Source organism: Rhea americana, unplaced genomic scaffold, assembly GCF_003343005.1.
Source record: "Rhea americana isolate MKP2758 unplaced genomic scaffold, rheAme1 scaffold_69, whole genome shotgun sequence".
Taxonomy (NCBI): domain Eukaryota; kingdom Metazoa; phylum Chordata; class Aves; order Rheiformes; family Rheidae; genus Rhea; species Rhea americana.
Genome location: NW_028186856.1, coordinates 1,754,991 through 1,771,378, shown reverse-complemented (window position 1 = coordinate 1,771,378; position 16,388 = coordinate 1,754,991). Strand labels below are relative to the sequence as shown.

The 16,388-nt window shown below is 34.9% G+C and overlaps 1 protein-coding gene across 1 annotated transcript; it reads left to right on the top strand.

The window, feature by feature from the left end:
* The first annotated feature begins 833 nt into the window (after positions 1–833).
* Positions 834–15,160, top strand: LTA4H (leukotriene A4 hydrolase). Its single transcript, XM_085321286.1, has 18 exons — positions 834–1,020; positions 3,180–3,300; positions 3,943–4,011; positions 4,741–4,845; positions 6,197–6,249; positions 6,998–7,070; positions 7,382–7,522; positions 7,726–7,749; positions 8,744–8,814; positions 8,924–9,035; positions 10,009–10,153; positions 10,236–10,339; positions 10,655–10,725; positions 11,363–11,417; positions 12,311–12,406; positions 12,937–13,019; positions 14,208–14,312; positions 14,626–15,160. Exons 1-18 carry the CDS (start codon positions 842–844, stop codon positions 14,744–14,746), a joined length of 1,728 nt encoding a protein of 575 aa, XP_085177412.1. The 5' UTR covers positions 834–841; the 3' UTR covers positions 14,747–15,160.
* The last annotated feature ends 1,228 nt before the right edge of the window (positions 15,161–16,388 follow it).

The window sequence follows — 16,388 nt, the reverse complement described above, 5'->3', positions numbered from 1 at the left end:
GGCGGCGGCGGCGGGCGAGGCCCCGGGGGGTTTCGCGTGTGCTGCCGCTTCGCAGCCGCGGCGGCGCCCTTCCCGCCGCCGCCCCGGGGGCTCCCGCCGCTTCCTTGGCCGTGGGGCGAAGTCCTTGCGCTCCTCGCGGGCTGTGTGTGTGTCGGGGGAGTGTGTGCTGGGCGCCGGGGAGGGAGAAGCTGTGAAAGGCCGCAGTAGAAATACGGTTTTTTTTATTATTATTATTCTTTTAATGAGCAGCGAGGAGCCCGTCGCCGGGTGGGTAGGGATAAACAGAGACGTTGGAAAACTGCATTTGCAGCTTTTTCTGACCTGTTTTTATTATGGTGGCTATTTTTCTCATTTAGCTGTTTTAGCATAAATAAAAGCAAAACCYTCTTAGCTTTACGTACAAAGTAAAATATAACCCTTTTTTCCTCCCCTGCTAGCCCAATAAAAATCTTCCTGTTCTTAGCACTATTTTAGAAAAATCTCTCCTGTTAATAATAAAGACCAGAGCTTTACTCGTGCTGCATTGTTGAATTCATCATCCTTTATATGGAAATCCTGGCTGATAGTAGCCTATTCCAGGATGCCAGACTTGGCARGGGCTCTTGAATCTTTATTTCAGAGTAGCCACGTGAAGTCTTTTAACTTTGCAAGGTAGTAGACTCTTCTTTTAACTTCTGTGGTCAGAAGTTGGTTTTCTTTCTTTCCTACAGTTTTAAGTTCAGTGCTGCTATCTTAAAATTCATTTACTCCTAATAGTCAACACGGTTACTAAATTTTCTTGGTTTTGCTTTTAAGCACTCTTTTTCTTCACATAGACTTGTTTTAAGATTTGATAAGTGCTATGTTAATTATTACACTATTTAACATGTATATATTTGCTTTTTTACAGGTCTTGGATACAAAAGACCTCCAGATATTTAAAGTGACTGTAAACGGACAGGATGCAAAATTTGGTTTTGGACCAAAGCACAGTTTCAAGGGGACTCCACTGGAAATTACTTTTCCTTTTGRATTGAGGAGGTATGTACTTTTGCCTGCTCCTTTAGAGGGTTTCCAAAATGTACAGTATAAGGTAGTTTGTCTGCAGTCTCTATAAAACTGGCAAAGAAAATTACTAATTAGGATATTGTGTTTGTTTAATGTACAGTCTTGTACTTGAATTTTAATATTTAGCTGTCATTGGACAGCCAAAACTTTGGAAATCTTTGTACCTGTGTGCAGGTCTGGTATAATCTATGAAATGACTCGCTAAAGTGAGTTGAGTAGTGAAATGGTGCAGAACATTTCATAWTTTTTCCGGGGCTTCTTATCGGTAATACTTTTCCTTCTGCTTCAGCCACCTCAATTTTCTCTTGTTCAGAATTGTTTCAGTAGAGAGCATATGAAGTTACAGACCATGTTTTGCTTCCTTTTATACAAGGACTGATCCTGAACTCCCATAGGACTGCAGATTGCTGCTCTGATGAGATGGAAATATATTTTCAAATAATAAAAATATTATCATATTGTCTAGAGGCCCAGGTCTCTAAAAACTGGAACTTAGATTTTGGCAGCTTGGTGGAAAATGAGCTAAATATATGTTACGTCTTTTAAGTTGTGTGAAATAAAATGTTATTGCCAAATTACAGTATGGTCTTTTGACTGTTTGTTTTCTGTGATGTAACTCCATGATATTTCATGTGCTCAAGCTAAAACCTGTGATTGTATAAGGAGATTCCCTTATTTGAATGTCATTTACAAGAAGTTGTCTTCTACTGTTCGTTTTTCAAAAGTGGTTGCTACTTCTAGAAGCTCTATTTGCTCCCTAATATTTTTCTTCCTTCTCTGAATTAGTACAGTTTAGAGGAATATGTGATGTGGAAGAAAACAGAATGTCATACAATACCTTTTACTCTTGTTAGATAAAAGCAATAATAGAAGCCTTACAGAATGTCCTGCCTGTCCGTTCTGGGAGAAGACTTTTGATCTGAGGTCAGCCTGAACGACTGAAGTACTTGAACAAGCAGGCCATGTCGGAGGCGTAGGGAATTGCTTCATTTGTTTGACTTTCAGGTTTTTTTCACTGCTACATTTCCTTGTAAGAAAAAAGCTACAAGTAGGCAGTTATGAATCTTCGTCACAAGAATTTATCTTGTATTAGCTATAGTCCCATGTAAATCTTAATAAAACAATAATAGGAAAGAACAAGAGTGACAACTGTAAATTTTAACTATTCAGTAAGCATATGTGCCTTATGGTGGTATAAACTATTCCTTATTTTGTTGTCGAACATGTACTTTGGAATGCTGGTTATAAACTAGAAATTTATGCCTGGTCAGCTTATCTAACGTCCAACTTCTCCATTAGCTGAAGTTTGTTCTGATTGGGTTGTTAATTGTGGAGAGTTGCTGGAACTTTCAGATAAAGCATGTATTTCTGCATGCTCTTGGTGGTGGTGATGGACTCGTTTTTTTTTTAAAAAAAAGCGTATCATTGCATCTTTGTGCATATGTGCTTGCTAACTCCTGTTAGAAAGTTGTTGCGTATCTTGGACATAGCTGTTAGCTTTTCCTTAACACCAGCTCTTGAATCTTAAGTCCTGAATAAAGTTGGGGCTTTTTGTAATTTTCCTATTAACCCTAATGTTTGTAAGGTTTTCCAGTAATTTCTACTTCTGGTAATTTTTTTTTTCTGCTTACGGGTCACCTTTACAGAACCTAACATCAGTTGCAAATACTAAATATTTTGGCTTGCAGATTGCACAGATCTTATGTTATGGCAAGTATTCTTATGGAGGCTTTATACATCTTCTGTTTTGTTTGTTTATTGCTGTGGGGCTTTTTATACTTACGTGTATAGTGTTAAATAGTTGTGGGAAGACTGTATGTGCTTAGCTGGTCTCGGTAGTTTAAAGAAGCCCAAATACTACCTGGGCCGTAGCAGAGGAGAAACTTAGTAAAAACAATAAGAGGAAGAGTCTTGAGACATTAAAATTGAAATAAAATGACTAATTGTTGCTATGCTTGTATCATAATTGCAAGGGCAAAGTTGTTTTAATATACTACTTGTTCTTTCTTTCAATGCTTTTGAAGCAGTGCTGCAAAACTTGATATTACTATTTTCCAGAAAGGTTTGTAAAAGAATTTGGGCAATAACCAGGATCATGTCAGACCTATCTGACTATATTCTTTGTTGTGCAGGGGACAAGAAGCAATCATTGAAATCTCTTTTGAAAGCTCTCCAAAGTCTTCAGCTCTCCAGTGGTTTACTCCAGAGCAAACTTCTGGAAAGAAACATCCGTTTCTCTTCAGCCAGTGTCAGGTTGAGTTGGCCTTTCTTTTTAAAGGTGTTATTTACACACCACTATAGTTCCTCTCAGTTTTCGAACAGTAGGAGAGGAAACGTTGACTTTTTTTAGCATAAAATTTAATGTTGCTGCACAGTCCTGTAATTGGTTTAGGTATATCTGTCTATGTATGTGTTTTGATTTGTGCAAATATACATAACCCAGTATCTTCCCTGCAAGAGAAGACATTTGCTAAGACTACAAGGGAACGTATGTAGCCCACGACTTCTAATAGTGTGTCTCAAAGGCCATAAAAACACTTAAGATATTGCTGAGACTTTATTATATATTTGTAATTTAATAATTGCAGAACTGCTCTACCCTCTCCAGTATTTCTGTTGAAGAACATCTCGTCCTTTCCAGTTAACACATGTGGCTATTAATCTGTCGTATCTACCATTATTTCTTCTAGCAAATCTTTAATTATGAAAATCACTACAAATCATAAGTGGTAGGAGATACTGGTTTGCAGCTAATGAATTCTCTGTAGAGATTGTACAGATTTCCAATATAATATATTAGTTTCTAATCCTCTGAATAAGAGGAATAACATTTCTAATCCTCTGAATAAGAAAGATTTTTTACATACTTTTCACTGGTTTTCTTTTTTTTTCCAGGCTGCCCACTGCAGAGCCATCCTTCCTTGCCAAGACACTCCTGCTGTGAAATTAACGTACTATGCAGAGGTAGATGAACCTATCTCATATATCTAAATAAAGACTACAACAACAAGTGATTTTTTTTTTTGTACTTCCTGAATGTGGCCTAAAATGAAAACAGGGAATATTGACTTTTAGCTCTCTGTAGCAGCCAAAAGCTGCTTATCTTCTTTGTGGCACTTCGCTAGCTTTACCATTGTCTTTTATGTATTTCATATCCTTCTTTATTTACATAATCTTTATTTCCAAGAGAAAAAAAATGGTGCTGGAGTTGGAAAGAAATATGCACTTAAATTAGGAAAATCTGACTGTGAAACAGAAAAAAAATTGCTTGAAATGACTTTCCTTCAAGGATTTTGAAAATAAACTTAAGTCCCTCTGTATGCCTTTAGTGTTACGCTCTGGTAAATAATTATGGTATCTCTGATATATTAGTCTATTTGTTTTAGGGGAGCAAAAAGTGAGATGTGTATTGAGATGTCAGTAATCTAAAGGAAGTGAAACTTTGACCGTTTCTCAGAGGGAGTCCCTCTGCTTAACCAAATACTGCCAGCCTTCAAAGCAAAATTTTCTGTACACCTTAAATTTTTGCTCTCAAGTAGTACTTAACAACAACAAAGCAAATATGGACTATTCTTTTTGCTGTAATGCCTTATAGTATATTATATAATAAAGATGGTTGACTCCATTAAGAAAAATGAATTCACTCTCCTCTGTGCCAACTAAATTCCTAATAGTTGGATAACCTTCTTCCAGGTGTCTGTTCCTAAAGAGTTGGTGGCTCTTATGAGTGCTCATCGTGATGGGGAGATGCCTGACCCRGAGGACAGCAGTCGGAAGATATACCGTTTTAGTCAGAATGTAAGTGCTGCAGGCTTGTATGGAGAGGCCTAAGGTATTGTTATTCCTAACTCACACAGTTCAAGAGCAGCTCAACTATGGTTCTTACATTGCTGATAAATCTGATGACTGGCAGTGCATAAAAAAGTATTACAGGTGTTACAGAACTCCAAATCTGAAAAGTTGACCAGTGCCGGATGCTGGTGATGTGTCGTGGTCATTTGGCATTCCTAGGAAAGCCTGTAGAGTTTGAAAATGCTTAATATGCTCTGAGCTAGTCCTGTTAAACCCTTCTCTTCTTACTGACACTTGGGAACCAAAGAGTGGGCTTTAATAACATGGGAGTCAGTTTTGAAAGTCGGATCCTGCAAATGTAGAGATGTATTGATCCTCTTTTATTTTCTAACCTATGGGTAACACGAGTCAGTTAATTTAAGTCCTTTCAAGAGTATGTTCTATAGTTCAATATGTAAACTGAAACAAACATGATGATATGGATATTTCAATAAGTAATTTCAAAATGGTTTGGTGATGATAAGTTCTGGTTTAAAATTTTATCAAAAGTTTTGTCTCCAAGTAGTTATGGTGTGAAGTGTTAAGTAACAGTATTTTGTCTGTTTAAAATGGAACTTTAGCAGGTTTATATGATCCCTGTTTGTTTTCAGAGCACCGAGGGAAAGCAATTTTCTATCAAGATACTGTAACTTTGGATTTTTTTCATAAAAAATAAATATTTTGATTTTATTTTAATCTCAAACATGGAAATTGTGCATATCTATCTATATCTATATCTATCTATCTATCTATATATATATATATATAAAATGATATATATGTGTCTGTGTGAGTACACAGATGTGCAGGCAGGCAGACACGCAGACGTTTTCCTAAATCCTTTGTATCCATAAACCTTCTTGCTTGCTTGAATTCACTGAATTTTTTCCTGCGTTTTTTTTTAATGTAATAAAACTTTCCTTTACCTGAGCAGTACCTCCTGAGTTCTCCTTCCGTAAGTACTAATGGATCTGGAATGAGTATGGAAAGCTAACTTTTTAAAAAAAAATTACCCAAACTGGCTGCGTTTTTGTGTATTCTTGTATTTACAAAGTTTTTCTTTTCAAATAGAAATGATACAATTTTGTGGCTTTTGCATGAAAGATTCCTAAAATAAGTACTTCTCACAAATAAAGGAAGATCACATTGGGAAATAAAAACAATGCCTTTATTCTAATGCAGGCAGGATATAAAGGCAAGCTATTATGGGGAAAATGTACATACTTCTTTGTTTACATACCTCATTCTTTCCTTTGACTAAATCAGCCAAGTTGATACCTTGCATTACAAATAATTTTTATAAAATGTTCTCCATTAGGTTCCAATACCTTGCTACTTGATTGCTTTAGTGGTTGGAGATTTGGAAAGCAGGTGAGTAAAAGTAAAAATACTAACAGTTATAAAAACTGTTCAGAAAGTTTTCTCTCTGATTTTATGTTTCTAGTTTTTAACAGTSTCACAGTTTCACAGAACAATTATCTGTAAGTGGTTAACTTTCTTTTCATCTTGGAACTGAACTTCATTTTGTTCTACAATACCGTACCTCACTTAGTTTATGTTTTTGAATTCTTTAGATCAAAATATATGCATCTTGCTTTGCTCTTGTATCATTTTTTCTATTGAAAAATACTTTTACTGTAAGAAAAAGAAATACTAGGAAGAGTATGGAATTGTTTAGAACCACTAAGAGTATGTGTGTGTGTGTGTGTGTGTTTTGTTTTTTAGCTCAGATACTATTACCTTTTTCATCCGGTAATAGATGAGTTTTGTCACATATAAAAAGCAGAAAATAACTTCAACCTCACTGCTCGTCTGAATAAGGATGTGTGTCAGTCTAGCCCAGAATAATACTTTCATATTAGCACTTTACAACATTTTAAAATCTGTGAATGTATTTCCTGTTTATTTTATTCACTGAACAGTGAATGCACGTGTTTCATTTTGTTTTCTAAAGTTGTTTCTACTGTTGCTTTAGTGGTAGAGAGGGATGAAAAAAGAAGCAGGTTCTCTAATGAGCTGCTTCAGCATCACAGGATACTCATAAGCACATTAAATGAGTTATGCAGTCTGTGTTAGTTTCCTGTTCATTGTGTCTCACTGGAACTTCTACTTTCAACAGAGAGATTGGCCCAAGGACATTGGTATGGGCTGAAAAGGAGCTAGTGGATAAATCAGCCTATGAATTTGCTGAGGTGGGTAACTACAAAAATGCTTGCTGTTTGGTGTAGTATTGGAAGAGGAACAGACTATACTTCAATGTTTTGTTCAGGTTTTTATTTGTACCCCTCGTTCCTCCATTTCCCACCATCAAGAAGATGCCGTTCCTCTAGCACAACACAAAGTTACTATTGAATATGATGAACAAGGGTTGATACAGAGTCTTGTGCTCATTTTGCGCGTAGAACATCCCAGTCTGAGAGAGAATGAGGTGTTGGTCAATAGGTTATAAAGTTTAGAGTTTGTAGTTTGTCTTGTTAGAAACTAATGTGAATTCTTGTTTCAGACTGAAGCCATGCTGCAAACAGCAGAAGATTTAGCAGGACCTTATGTATGGGGACAGTATGATCTGCTAGTCTTACCACCTTCTTTTCCTTATGGTGGCATGGAGAATCCTTGCCTTACTTTTGTAACTCCAACACTGTTGGTAAGTGTAACACTTTCAGAAGTCACTTTTCCTTAGAGCTTGCTCCCGTGTTCACATATGAATCTGTAACTGGATTAATCCTTCACCAGAAAGAACTGTAAWTTTTTCTGCCTGCTTTAGAGTTATATACGAAACTATATTAAGTTGATGTATTTTGAGTTTTCCTTGAACTAATAACTATACCTTTTTTTTTTTTTTTGTAGGCAGGTGATCGATCTCTATCAAGTGTAAGTGCAAAATACATTCATGTCTTCAAATGGAACATAACTTGAATTTGCATCTTAACTTACTTTGTAATGAACATCTGCAAATGCGGTCTTTTGTTCATTGGGTGAATTAAAAACTAAGGCAGTGACTCAGGAAGTCTTGCAAATTGAATTTTAGTTCTAAATAAACTAGAAAAACTGGAGATGTATTTTGTGTAATGAATAGATGCAAATGACATTGGTGCCTGTACTCAAAGGGGACTAACTTCAGTCAGCTACTCAGTAACTTTCTTGCTGTCCCCTGTTAGTGTGAGTTAAAACCACAATTAAATCGATCTTACCTAAATTGTTCGGAGAAAACTTGTCCATCTCTATCTGTTCAGCCACTGTTTAGTTACTTACATCATGTCCAGTTACCATACTCAAGTTCTAGCTATGTCTCCAAAGTGGAGTATTCTGGATGCTGTTCAATCTCATTAGCCTCTACTAAGCTGATATACTGCTACAAAAAATGAGTATCATTGTCATATCACAAGAATACTGAAATATGACATGGATACTTGAACATGGATATCACATGTCATTATTCTTCTAGGGCTGATTGTTTTCTTCCTTTTTGTTCTTTTAGAACATCCCAGCACTGCAGCAGTTGTTCAAGTGGTAAAATAATATTAGTCCGTCACTTGATGGACTTGATCCAGTGTTCTGTAAATGTGATTTCAGATAAACAAGTATATGCACCGTATTGCCAGATGAGGTATTGTTGCCAGTCAGTTTGGCTCTGTGGCTTGCTGGCCACAAATTCAAAATTAGTTGGAGAAGGTTCAGTAGGATAGTAGTCCTTTAAATAAAATTTCTGTGGATAAGTTTACTGAGCTGTGAATATCAGCTGGCTTTGAGAATGTAAAGTGGTAAATAATATCTGCTTATGAGTTTTCCTTTCTATTGGGATTTGATGGCTTATTCTCCAGAGGAGTCTTAAGTTGTAAGTCTGTCACTGTTTTCTGTATTTTAGGTTATTGCTCATGAAATCTCTCACAGCTGGACAGGAAACTTGGTGACAAACAAAACTTGGGAGCATTTTTGGTAGGTAGAGTATTAAAGTGCCGTACAAAATATATTTTAAAATTATTGTTTAAGGAAGTAAATTAATTTTGCCATCTTACCTATGCTAACTTTATCAATGTATTTCTAGGCTAAATGAGGGACATACTGTATACCTGGAACGCAGGATTGGTGGTCGGTTGTTTGGTGAGCAGTTAAGGCAATTTCAAGCCCTAGGAGGTTGGAGGGAACTGCAGAATACGGTAGTTATCTTTAAAGTTATGAGAACTTCATGTTTAAACTTGAATAAGATAAAGCTGATACATTTAATAAGTTTTGCACAAATAAGATGTACCCACTCAGCTTTCCTGACACTTTTTGGAAGATGAGTAGTTTTGGTTTCCAAGGCATATGTTGTCTTCCCAAGGTAAATAGCTTGGTATGCTCMATCAGAGGCTAGATAAAGCTTTTTGAACTATTTTAAGTTGTTCTGTGAGGATGAACATCTTTCCAGACTCTTTTGGTTCTTCCAGAATATGGCTAAACTGTGATATTAGCTGATATCATATTGGGAAGTAGCTGAGAGCTTGTCAAAACTATTTGCAAGCATGACTGTTTTCTCATCCCTCAGAATTTCCAATGCCTAATGCAAGTAACTTTTTTTTTTTTTCCCTCTACCTATTGCATTATAATTAAGTATATTCCTAATAATCTGTTCTTATCTATGAAGGTTGTTTCATTCAGTGGTTATAGAGCATAGTTAAGTTTAGATTTCAGACTTTCAGTCTGTGATAGCATAGCGCACTMTCATTCTGTTTGACTCGGTTTGTCTGCTTTACTATTAATGCTTCCTTGTTGTATTTTATGTATTCTGTTGTATTTATATATCTAATACTGCCTGTTTAAATCAATTATTTTATTAATATAGGAATAAATGTGTAGTTAATTAGGCACTTGTGATCAAGACAGCTGTGATAGTAATTAGCTACTTCAGTGACAGGTGCAGGATGATTGATCCTAACRTCTTTGTTTAATATGATGTCAAACAGTGATGCAACAAAATGAGAAAACAGATTAGTAAATTTTGTGCAAATTCAGTGCTTCAGGAAGAAGAATGAGAGCGAATACTTTAAAATGAGGCCATCTCAGTCTAGGATGGATGATACCTTTATAGATACAATTAGCAAGAATATTTGCCTTTCTAGATGAATACATTTTCTTATGTCTTTTTCACAGATAAATACTCTTGGAGAAACAAATCCTATAACTAACCTCGTCCCTAATCTGAATGAAGTAGATCTTGATGCTGCCTATTCATCTGTTCCATATGAGAAAGGCTTTGCTTTGCTTTTTCACCTTGAACAACTTCTTGGGGGACCAGGTAAGTGTTAGTCAGACTTTACATTTTATTCTTTTGTATTTTAATTTCAAACACTGAAACAGTTGTTTGTTTTTACTGTTAGATGTCTTCCTTGGCTTCTTGAAGACTTACATTCAACAGTTTGCCTATAAGAGCATAACAACTGAGGACTGGAAGAAGTCCTTGTATTCCTACTTCAGTGATAAGGTTGGATAATATTTAYAACTGATTGGTTGAAACCTTTTATGTGAAACTGGCTCAGGAATTACCTTCTGTAAGGACTTATCCTTTGTTTCTGTTCTTTATTTAGAGATCTTAATGTGATATAGTCTRAAGTCTTATGATGATGAATTTGCATTATGATGTATGCTTTTCAAAAGAGTATTTTAATAGGATTCTTCAGCTTCRTTGGAGGAATGTTTTTAAAAAAGAAAACCCAAATATTAAAACTAATTCTCATAGGGTATATTTTTCTCTTAAAAAATACGTTTTGAATTGAATAATGATTTGTGTTGYCTGTAGGTAGATGTTCTTGATAAAGTTGATTGGAATGCCTGGCTGCATGCTCCAGGAATGCCACCAGTGAAACCTACGTAAGCGTGCTGTCRTCTTTTATAGTTTTGTCTTTTCCTTCTCCAGATTCTACATAATTTTTCAGTCATGTAACAGTTTGTAAACAGGATGAAAGTTTTTCTACACATCTCTCATCAGAAAATGCCCTTTGTAGAAATTGATATATTAAAGGAAAAAAATATTGCTGTTAGTACTTTCTGTTTTCTGGTGAAAATTCATTTTGCTTCAAAAATTGCTATGGAAGGGTGGAGGGGGGGGGTTTGGTGTTCTTTTTTTTTTTTCCTCCCCACAGCAGAATGTTACAAGAATATTTTGTTTTCAGCTACAAGCTGTAATACAAGTACAATTAGACATCACATATGCTCAAAAATACCCATCCCTAGGACAGTAGTGTATGGGGTGAAGGGACAGTGTCACCTATGTACAAAATGCTTTTGATTACAGTGAGGAATGAAAGCACAGAAGTGTGTTTCATGCTAGTAGATCTTTAATAGATCATAGTAATAGATCTTTTGTAGATTGTGTTGTAATATTGAATTGGMGCCTATAATGAAATATGCAGTCATTTGAAAAGAATTTTTAAGTKTTCTTGTGAAAATGTTACAGGAACTATTTGAGTTTCCAAAGTGTGATTATTTTTTTTCTTCTCTTTGACAGATATGATATGACACTAGCAAATGCTTGTATTGCCTTGAGCCAAAGATGGATCCAAGTGAGTGGTTAAGGAATTCTTCTGAGATATCTGTCTTGCAAAACTAGTTTTCTTTTTACAAAGTGAACCGTTCTTCTCTGAAGTCTATCATTTGCTGAGAGGAAATGCATTTACCGTGATAGTATTGCTGCCAGGGGTTTTACATTTCATAGAATAGCCTTTCATCGTAGAGTCTGTGGGTTTGCTTCTGTATGTGAAATGGATTGCATATTTTAGCAAGGCATACAGCCTGCTTTGTTTTATGCATACATAACTAGACTGAGATTATTCTTTTTTTGAAAAGCTAATATTATGGCTTTCATATTTTGATTTAAAAAAATGCCAAGGTAATGTAGACATAACTTGTAGTCTTACATGTATATATGTCTACATTACTGATTGTGTTGTATTAGCAGTATTTGCCCAGMATTATAATAGAGGCAGTATGTATTTCTCATTTCTCAAACCTAAAATATGTATGTTACAGTAAGTAACTGCAGTTTTAACCAGAAAACTCATACAGCTGATAGAGAATTCCCCATATGTTCCTTTCACTAGTTTCATGTCTTTTTGCTGTCCCAGAATGTTATCTTTAACTTTCTTATTCTCAGTGTTACTTTTTTTTTTCTTTTTTAACAAAAAGATTTGTTTTTTCACTTAACTTTAACAGAAAGATCAGTGGGGAGAAAGCRAGTGAAAATTAAAGTGAAGAATACCAAGCATCACATAGCAGCTTAATCCCACCATGTTTTCTCTCTTTAGAACCTTGTATTCCTGCAGCTTTAGGTACCACAAATCAATATCTTTTTATGTGAAACAGCTCAAAAGTAAAAGTGGATGCCCAAACACAAAGATACCTTTTTGTGTGTTGAAATGCCTGTTAAAAACTTAAATTACTGTTCTTTTTTTTTTAGGCAAAAGAGAGTGATTTGTGCTCATTCAACTCAGCAGATCTGAAGGGGATGTCATCTCATCAGTTGATTGAGTTCCTGGCACTGTTGCTTCTGGAGGTAAATGCATGACTGGTGTAATCTGATTCTGATATTTTAAAAGCAGACACAGAAGCCCAAAYGTGCTTTGGAAGTAAATTGTCTGTGTTTTTAATCTTGGTAAAATAACTGGCTCTCAACTTGGATAGTCACTAAATTTTCAGCCATGCCTCACTGATAATGTTTGGTTCTTCACCTGATAAGCGACATAGGAGTACTTTGAAATGGAAGATGAAAAGGCACTTGAATTTGTCTGTATTTAACATTTGTGTCATTTAAATAAGCTACAGATAAATTGATGTTCTTTTTCATTGACTTTTTGTAATGTTCTGGTAGTACTATCTGTGAATTTGCAAACACCCATGTTTATTCTTTGTTATTTCCCTAATACTATGAGAGAGTGAAAGGAACAAAAACTTACATTTATCATAGTAAGCTTTTAGTTTTATCTTTTGTAGCATCAGTTGTCTTTCGAGAGCTTGTTTGTATTTTGAAGTACCTGAATTGAGGTGTATGTCTGGCTTATTCTGACTTTGCAATTTCCTTTTTAGGCACCGCTTCCAGTGTCACATGTGAAACGAATGCAGGAAGTATACAACTTCAATGCTATAACTAATTCTGAAATAAGATTCAGGTTAGTTCTAGTGGAGGCATTTTTTTTTCTAATCTTAAATGCTTTCATAAAACAAATTGTCTTGTTTTCTAAATGGCTGGAGACATACTCTTTTTAATCAGCTGATGTTCAGCAAAGCCATGCTTACTAGAGAGCAATGTTCTGTTAATTATGAATTGGGTAAATTATTTACATATAGTCATGTAGAAKAACTGAAAGTGAGCTGTGGATTAGCTTTGCCAKATTCTTCTCTATCATGTTAGCAAGGGAAACTGATGATTTGATAACTTACCGTTTGAGGTGGCTTTGGATAATGCAATAGTGAGGCCCCTCTGTGGCTCAAGAAAGGTGCTTGGGAGGTCTTGCCAGTATTAGGTCAGGAATAGATCTTCTGATTGGGCCTACTGAATTCTTCTTATGCTAATACCGCCACATTTCTTCAGCCCAACCTGGATTTATGTTTGAATGCCTGTTATTACAAAGTTCTTTGTCTCTGCAAAAGATTAAATTTCAGAGGAAGTTTCTAAACAAACAGGAAATGCTTGTAGCCAAATGGTTTGAGATTGTAGTCCTAAATTATTCTATTTTGTATTTACATATTCTTAAAACACATCACTTGGGAATTGGAAAAAAAAAAGTGTATTGTAGAGGACAAAACTAATCTTTACAAATAGCTTGAAGAGTTGCATATCTTGTTACTGTTATGTACTTTGATATATTTGCAATAGCAAAGATTAGTCTGCCTTAACCTCTTACGCTTCTTTATTTCCTATCACAAAATCTGTAAATATTTTTAAGCATGCAGTATAGTTCATGGTTCTCATAACAAGATAATTGCTTTTAAATAAGCATGTGCCCATGCTGAGTGAGGTCTTTTTTAAATGACCTGGTCAAATGTAATGATTACTATATAATTGAGTTCTAATCCTGAATGATGCAATTGAACAATAATATAAAAAAAGGCATAGTTGCAGAAGAAACGGTTATGCCACTCTGGAGAAACTTTGAAGCAATTATTTTCTGTTTTTTTAGAACAAAGTCCACTTTTTTTAATAAACCATTCAGGCACTAAATATTTTATGTAGAATTTATGGTAAGCTGCCATTCTTATGGTTACACAGCACAGCAGTGAGTGTTTGTGGGAGCAGAATCATAAGGTGACTAACTGCTGCAAATGAAAATGAAAGAGAAATGTAATTTTTTTTCCAGATGGCTGCGTATCTGCATCCAGGCCAAGTGGGAGGAAGCCATTCCTCTGGCTCTAAAAATGGCTACAGATCAAGGCAGAATGAAGTTTACCCGACCCTTGTTCAGGTAAAAGTAATCTTTAAAGTTTTGGAGCTCACATTTTTGGCACTTAGAGTATTTGAAATGTATAATATTGATAAACTTCTGCATATGTACATAACCCTTTAAACGATGTAATACAGAATCTTCTGTGTGATTTGGGTATGATAATCTTCAGAATAGTTTTCCACTAATTTATTATCTTTTTTTTAATTGCGGAAAGTTTAGTCTCCCATTATGTATCTTAATCTGAAGATTTCAAGGGAAAGTAAAACCTTGAGGTGAAAATCCACACTGAACTATTTTTTCATTGAATTTTGTGATGTTGGATTTTTTACAGAGACCTCTACAGTTTTGACAAGTCCCGAGATCTGGCAGTCAAGACGTTTCTGGAGCACAGAGTTTGTATGCACCCAGTCACTTCAATGCTTGTGGGCAAAGACTTGAAACAGGATCAGTGACAAATTTCTTTGAAATGTTCTTTTTACTGGGGAAAAMCAGAAAAGACTAATTCTGCAAACTGTGCTGATATGCCTGCTTGATTATCCCATAAAATGTTCTGCTGCTTTGTTAACTAATTTAGCTTAAAATGAACCTTCCAAATCAAGTTTTCTATTCCAGACTTCGTAGTTGAAACTGCAAAATCACTGGATCTCTGAAATTAGGAGAATGATTTTTATTACAATCAATTTTTAAAATAGAAAAAAGATATTCTGAGATGAAGTCATTTTTGTCAGTTATGTGGAATTTTAAAATGTGGAAAATTAATTGGTGGTTATTGTCACCATTTGTGCACAGCTTTCTTTTTCATAGCAACATGCAGTTGAAACTTCCAAGTATCTGAAGACTTAATAATAAATCTTTTTATTGCTCAATCTACTTGTCTTTGTATTAATTTGTACAAAAAGTATCAAAATAATTTTATTGTAAAAATTTTTTACTTTTTTGTGCTGTGAGAGAAATTTTTTGCATGATGTAAAATACTGTGCGTCCAAAAAGATTATTAAGACCTGGCTGGATCACAACAYTATAGTGTTTGAGCATAATTTCATTCTATCCTGATTTGTCATGGCCTTGTAATATTAGTTAATTCTTCACATTAGTCACAACATGGTGGTTTTACTCAAGTATGCCTATTAGATCCTATGCAGTGCAGTAATAATTTGTCAGCTGAAATACCTTATTTGTTTTTTTAACAAAGCAGAGGTATCTTGCTAYGCTTTTAGTGGCTTATTTAAATTATTTCAACCCACTTTAACCCATTTTAAAAAAAATTTCTAATGTTGCAGGGGAACTGCAGCCCAAGTCTTTCCATCCTGGATTTGACTTGAATGTTATTTTATATTTTCATTTTTAAGGAATTCTAGCATGACCAGTAACTTACACCAATATAGCAATTAGGAGAAAAGGATCACAAAAAGAATAGGAAGATTGGTTATTGCAATTGTTTCAGCACTTTAGTCCAAGTACAGTAGTTGATAGTTTAGGTAAAACTGTTATGATACTGCCATCTATAGGTAGTTCCTTTAAGTGAATTTGAGAAGAGCAACATCCGAAAAACTTTTCATGAAAATAAAAAACTTGCGTAAATAAGATTAATTGGAATAGAAATAACACCAGATCAAGGAGTAACAAGAACAAGAGAAAAAATTATCCCTTTGAAGGAGGAAGAATACCAAATATAGTGAATCTAAAAACAGTGCTTTGAATGTGAGTGGAGAGTATCAATTAATTTACTTCTGAGTTTTGATTAGTTTAAACTTATAGGAAATTACTTATTTTAGCAGAAGATTTATCTTTTCATGTTAGTTGTTCTAATATGAATTAAGACATGAGTATATCTTGTTAAAATTTGTTGATTCAAGGCACCCGGCATTGCTCCATTAAACTCTAACCTGTATTACGTCTTAACCTCTTCTAAATAGTTTAATTAAAAATGATAGAAAAATTAACCTTTAGGATATTAAAGCTCAAAAATCAGTTTAAATTATTTTTATTAAATTTGTGCCTATATAGCCTTTAAGAAATACGGAAAAAATTACTTTTTTTTTTTTTGAACTAAAATAGGAATTACTTTGTGAGTTAATAATACAGGAAAGCTTT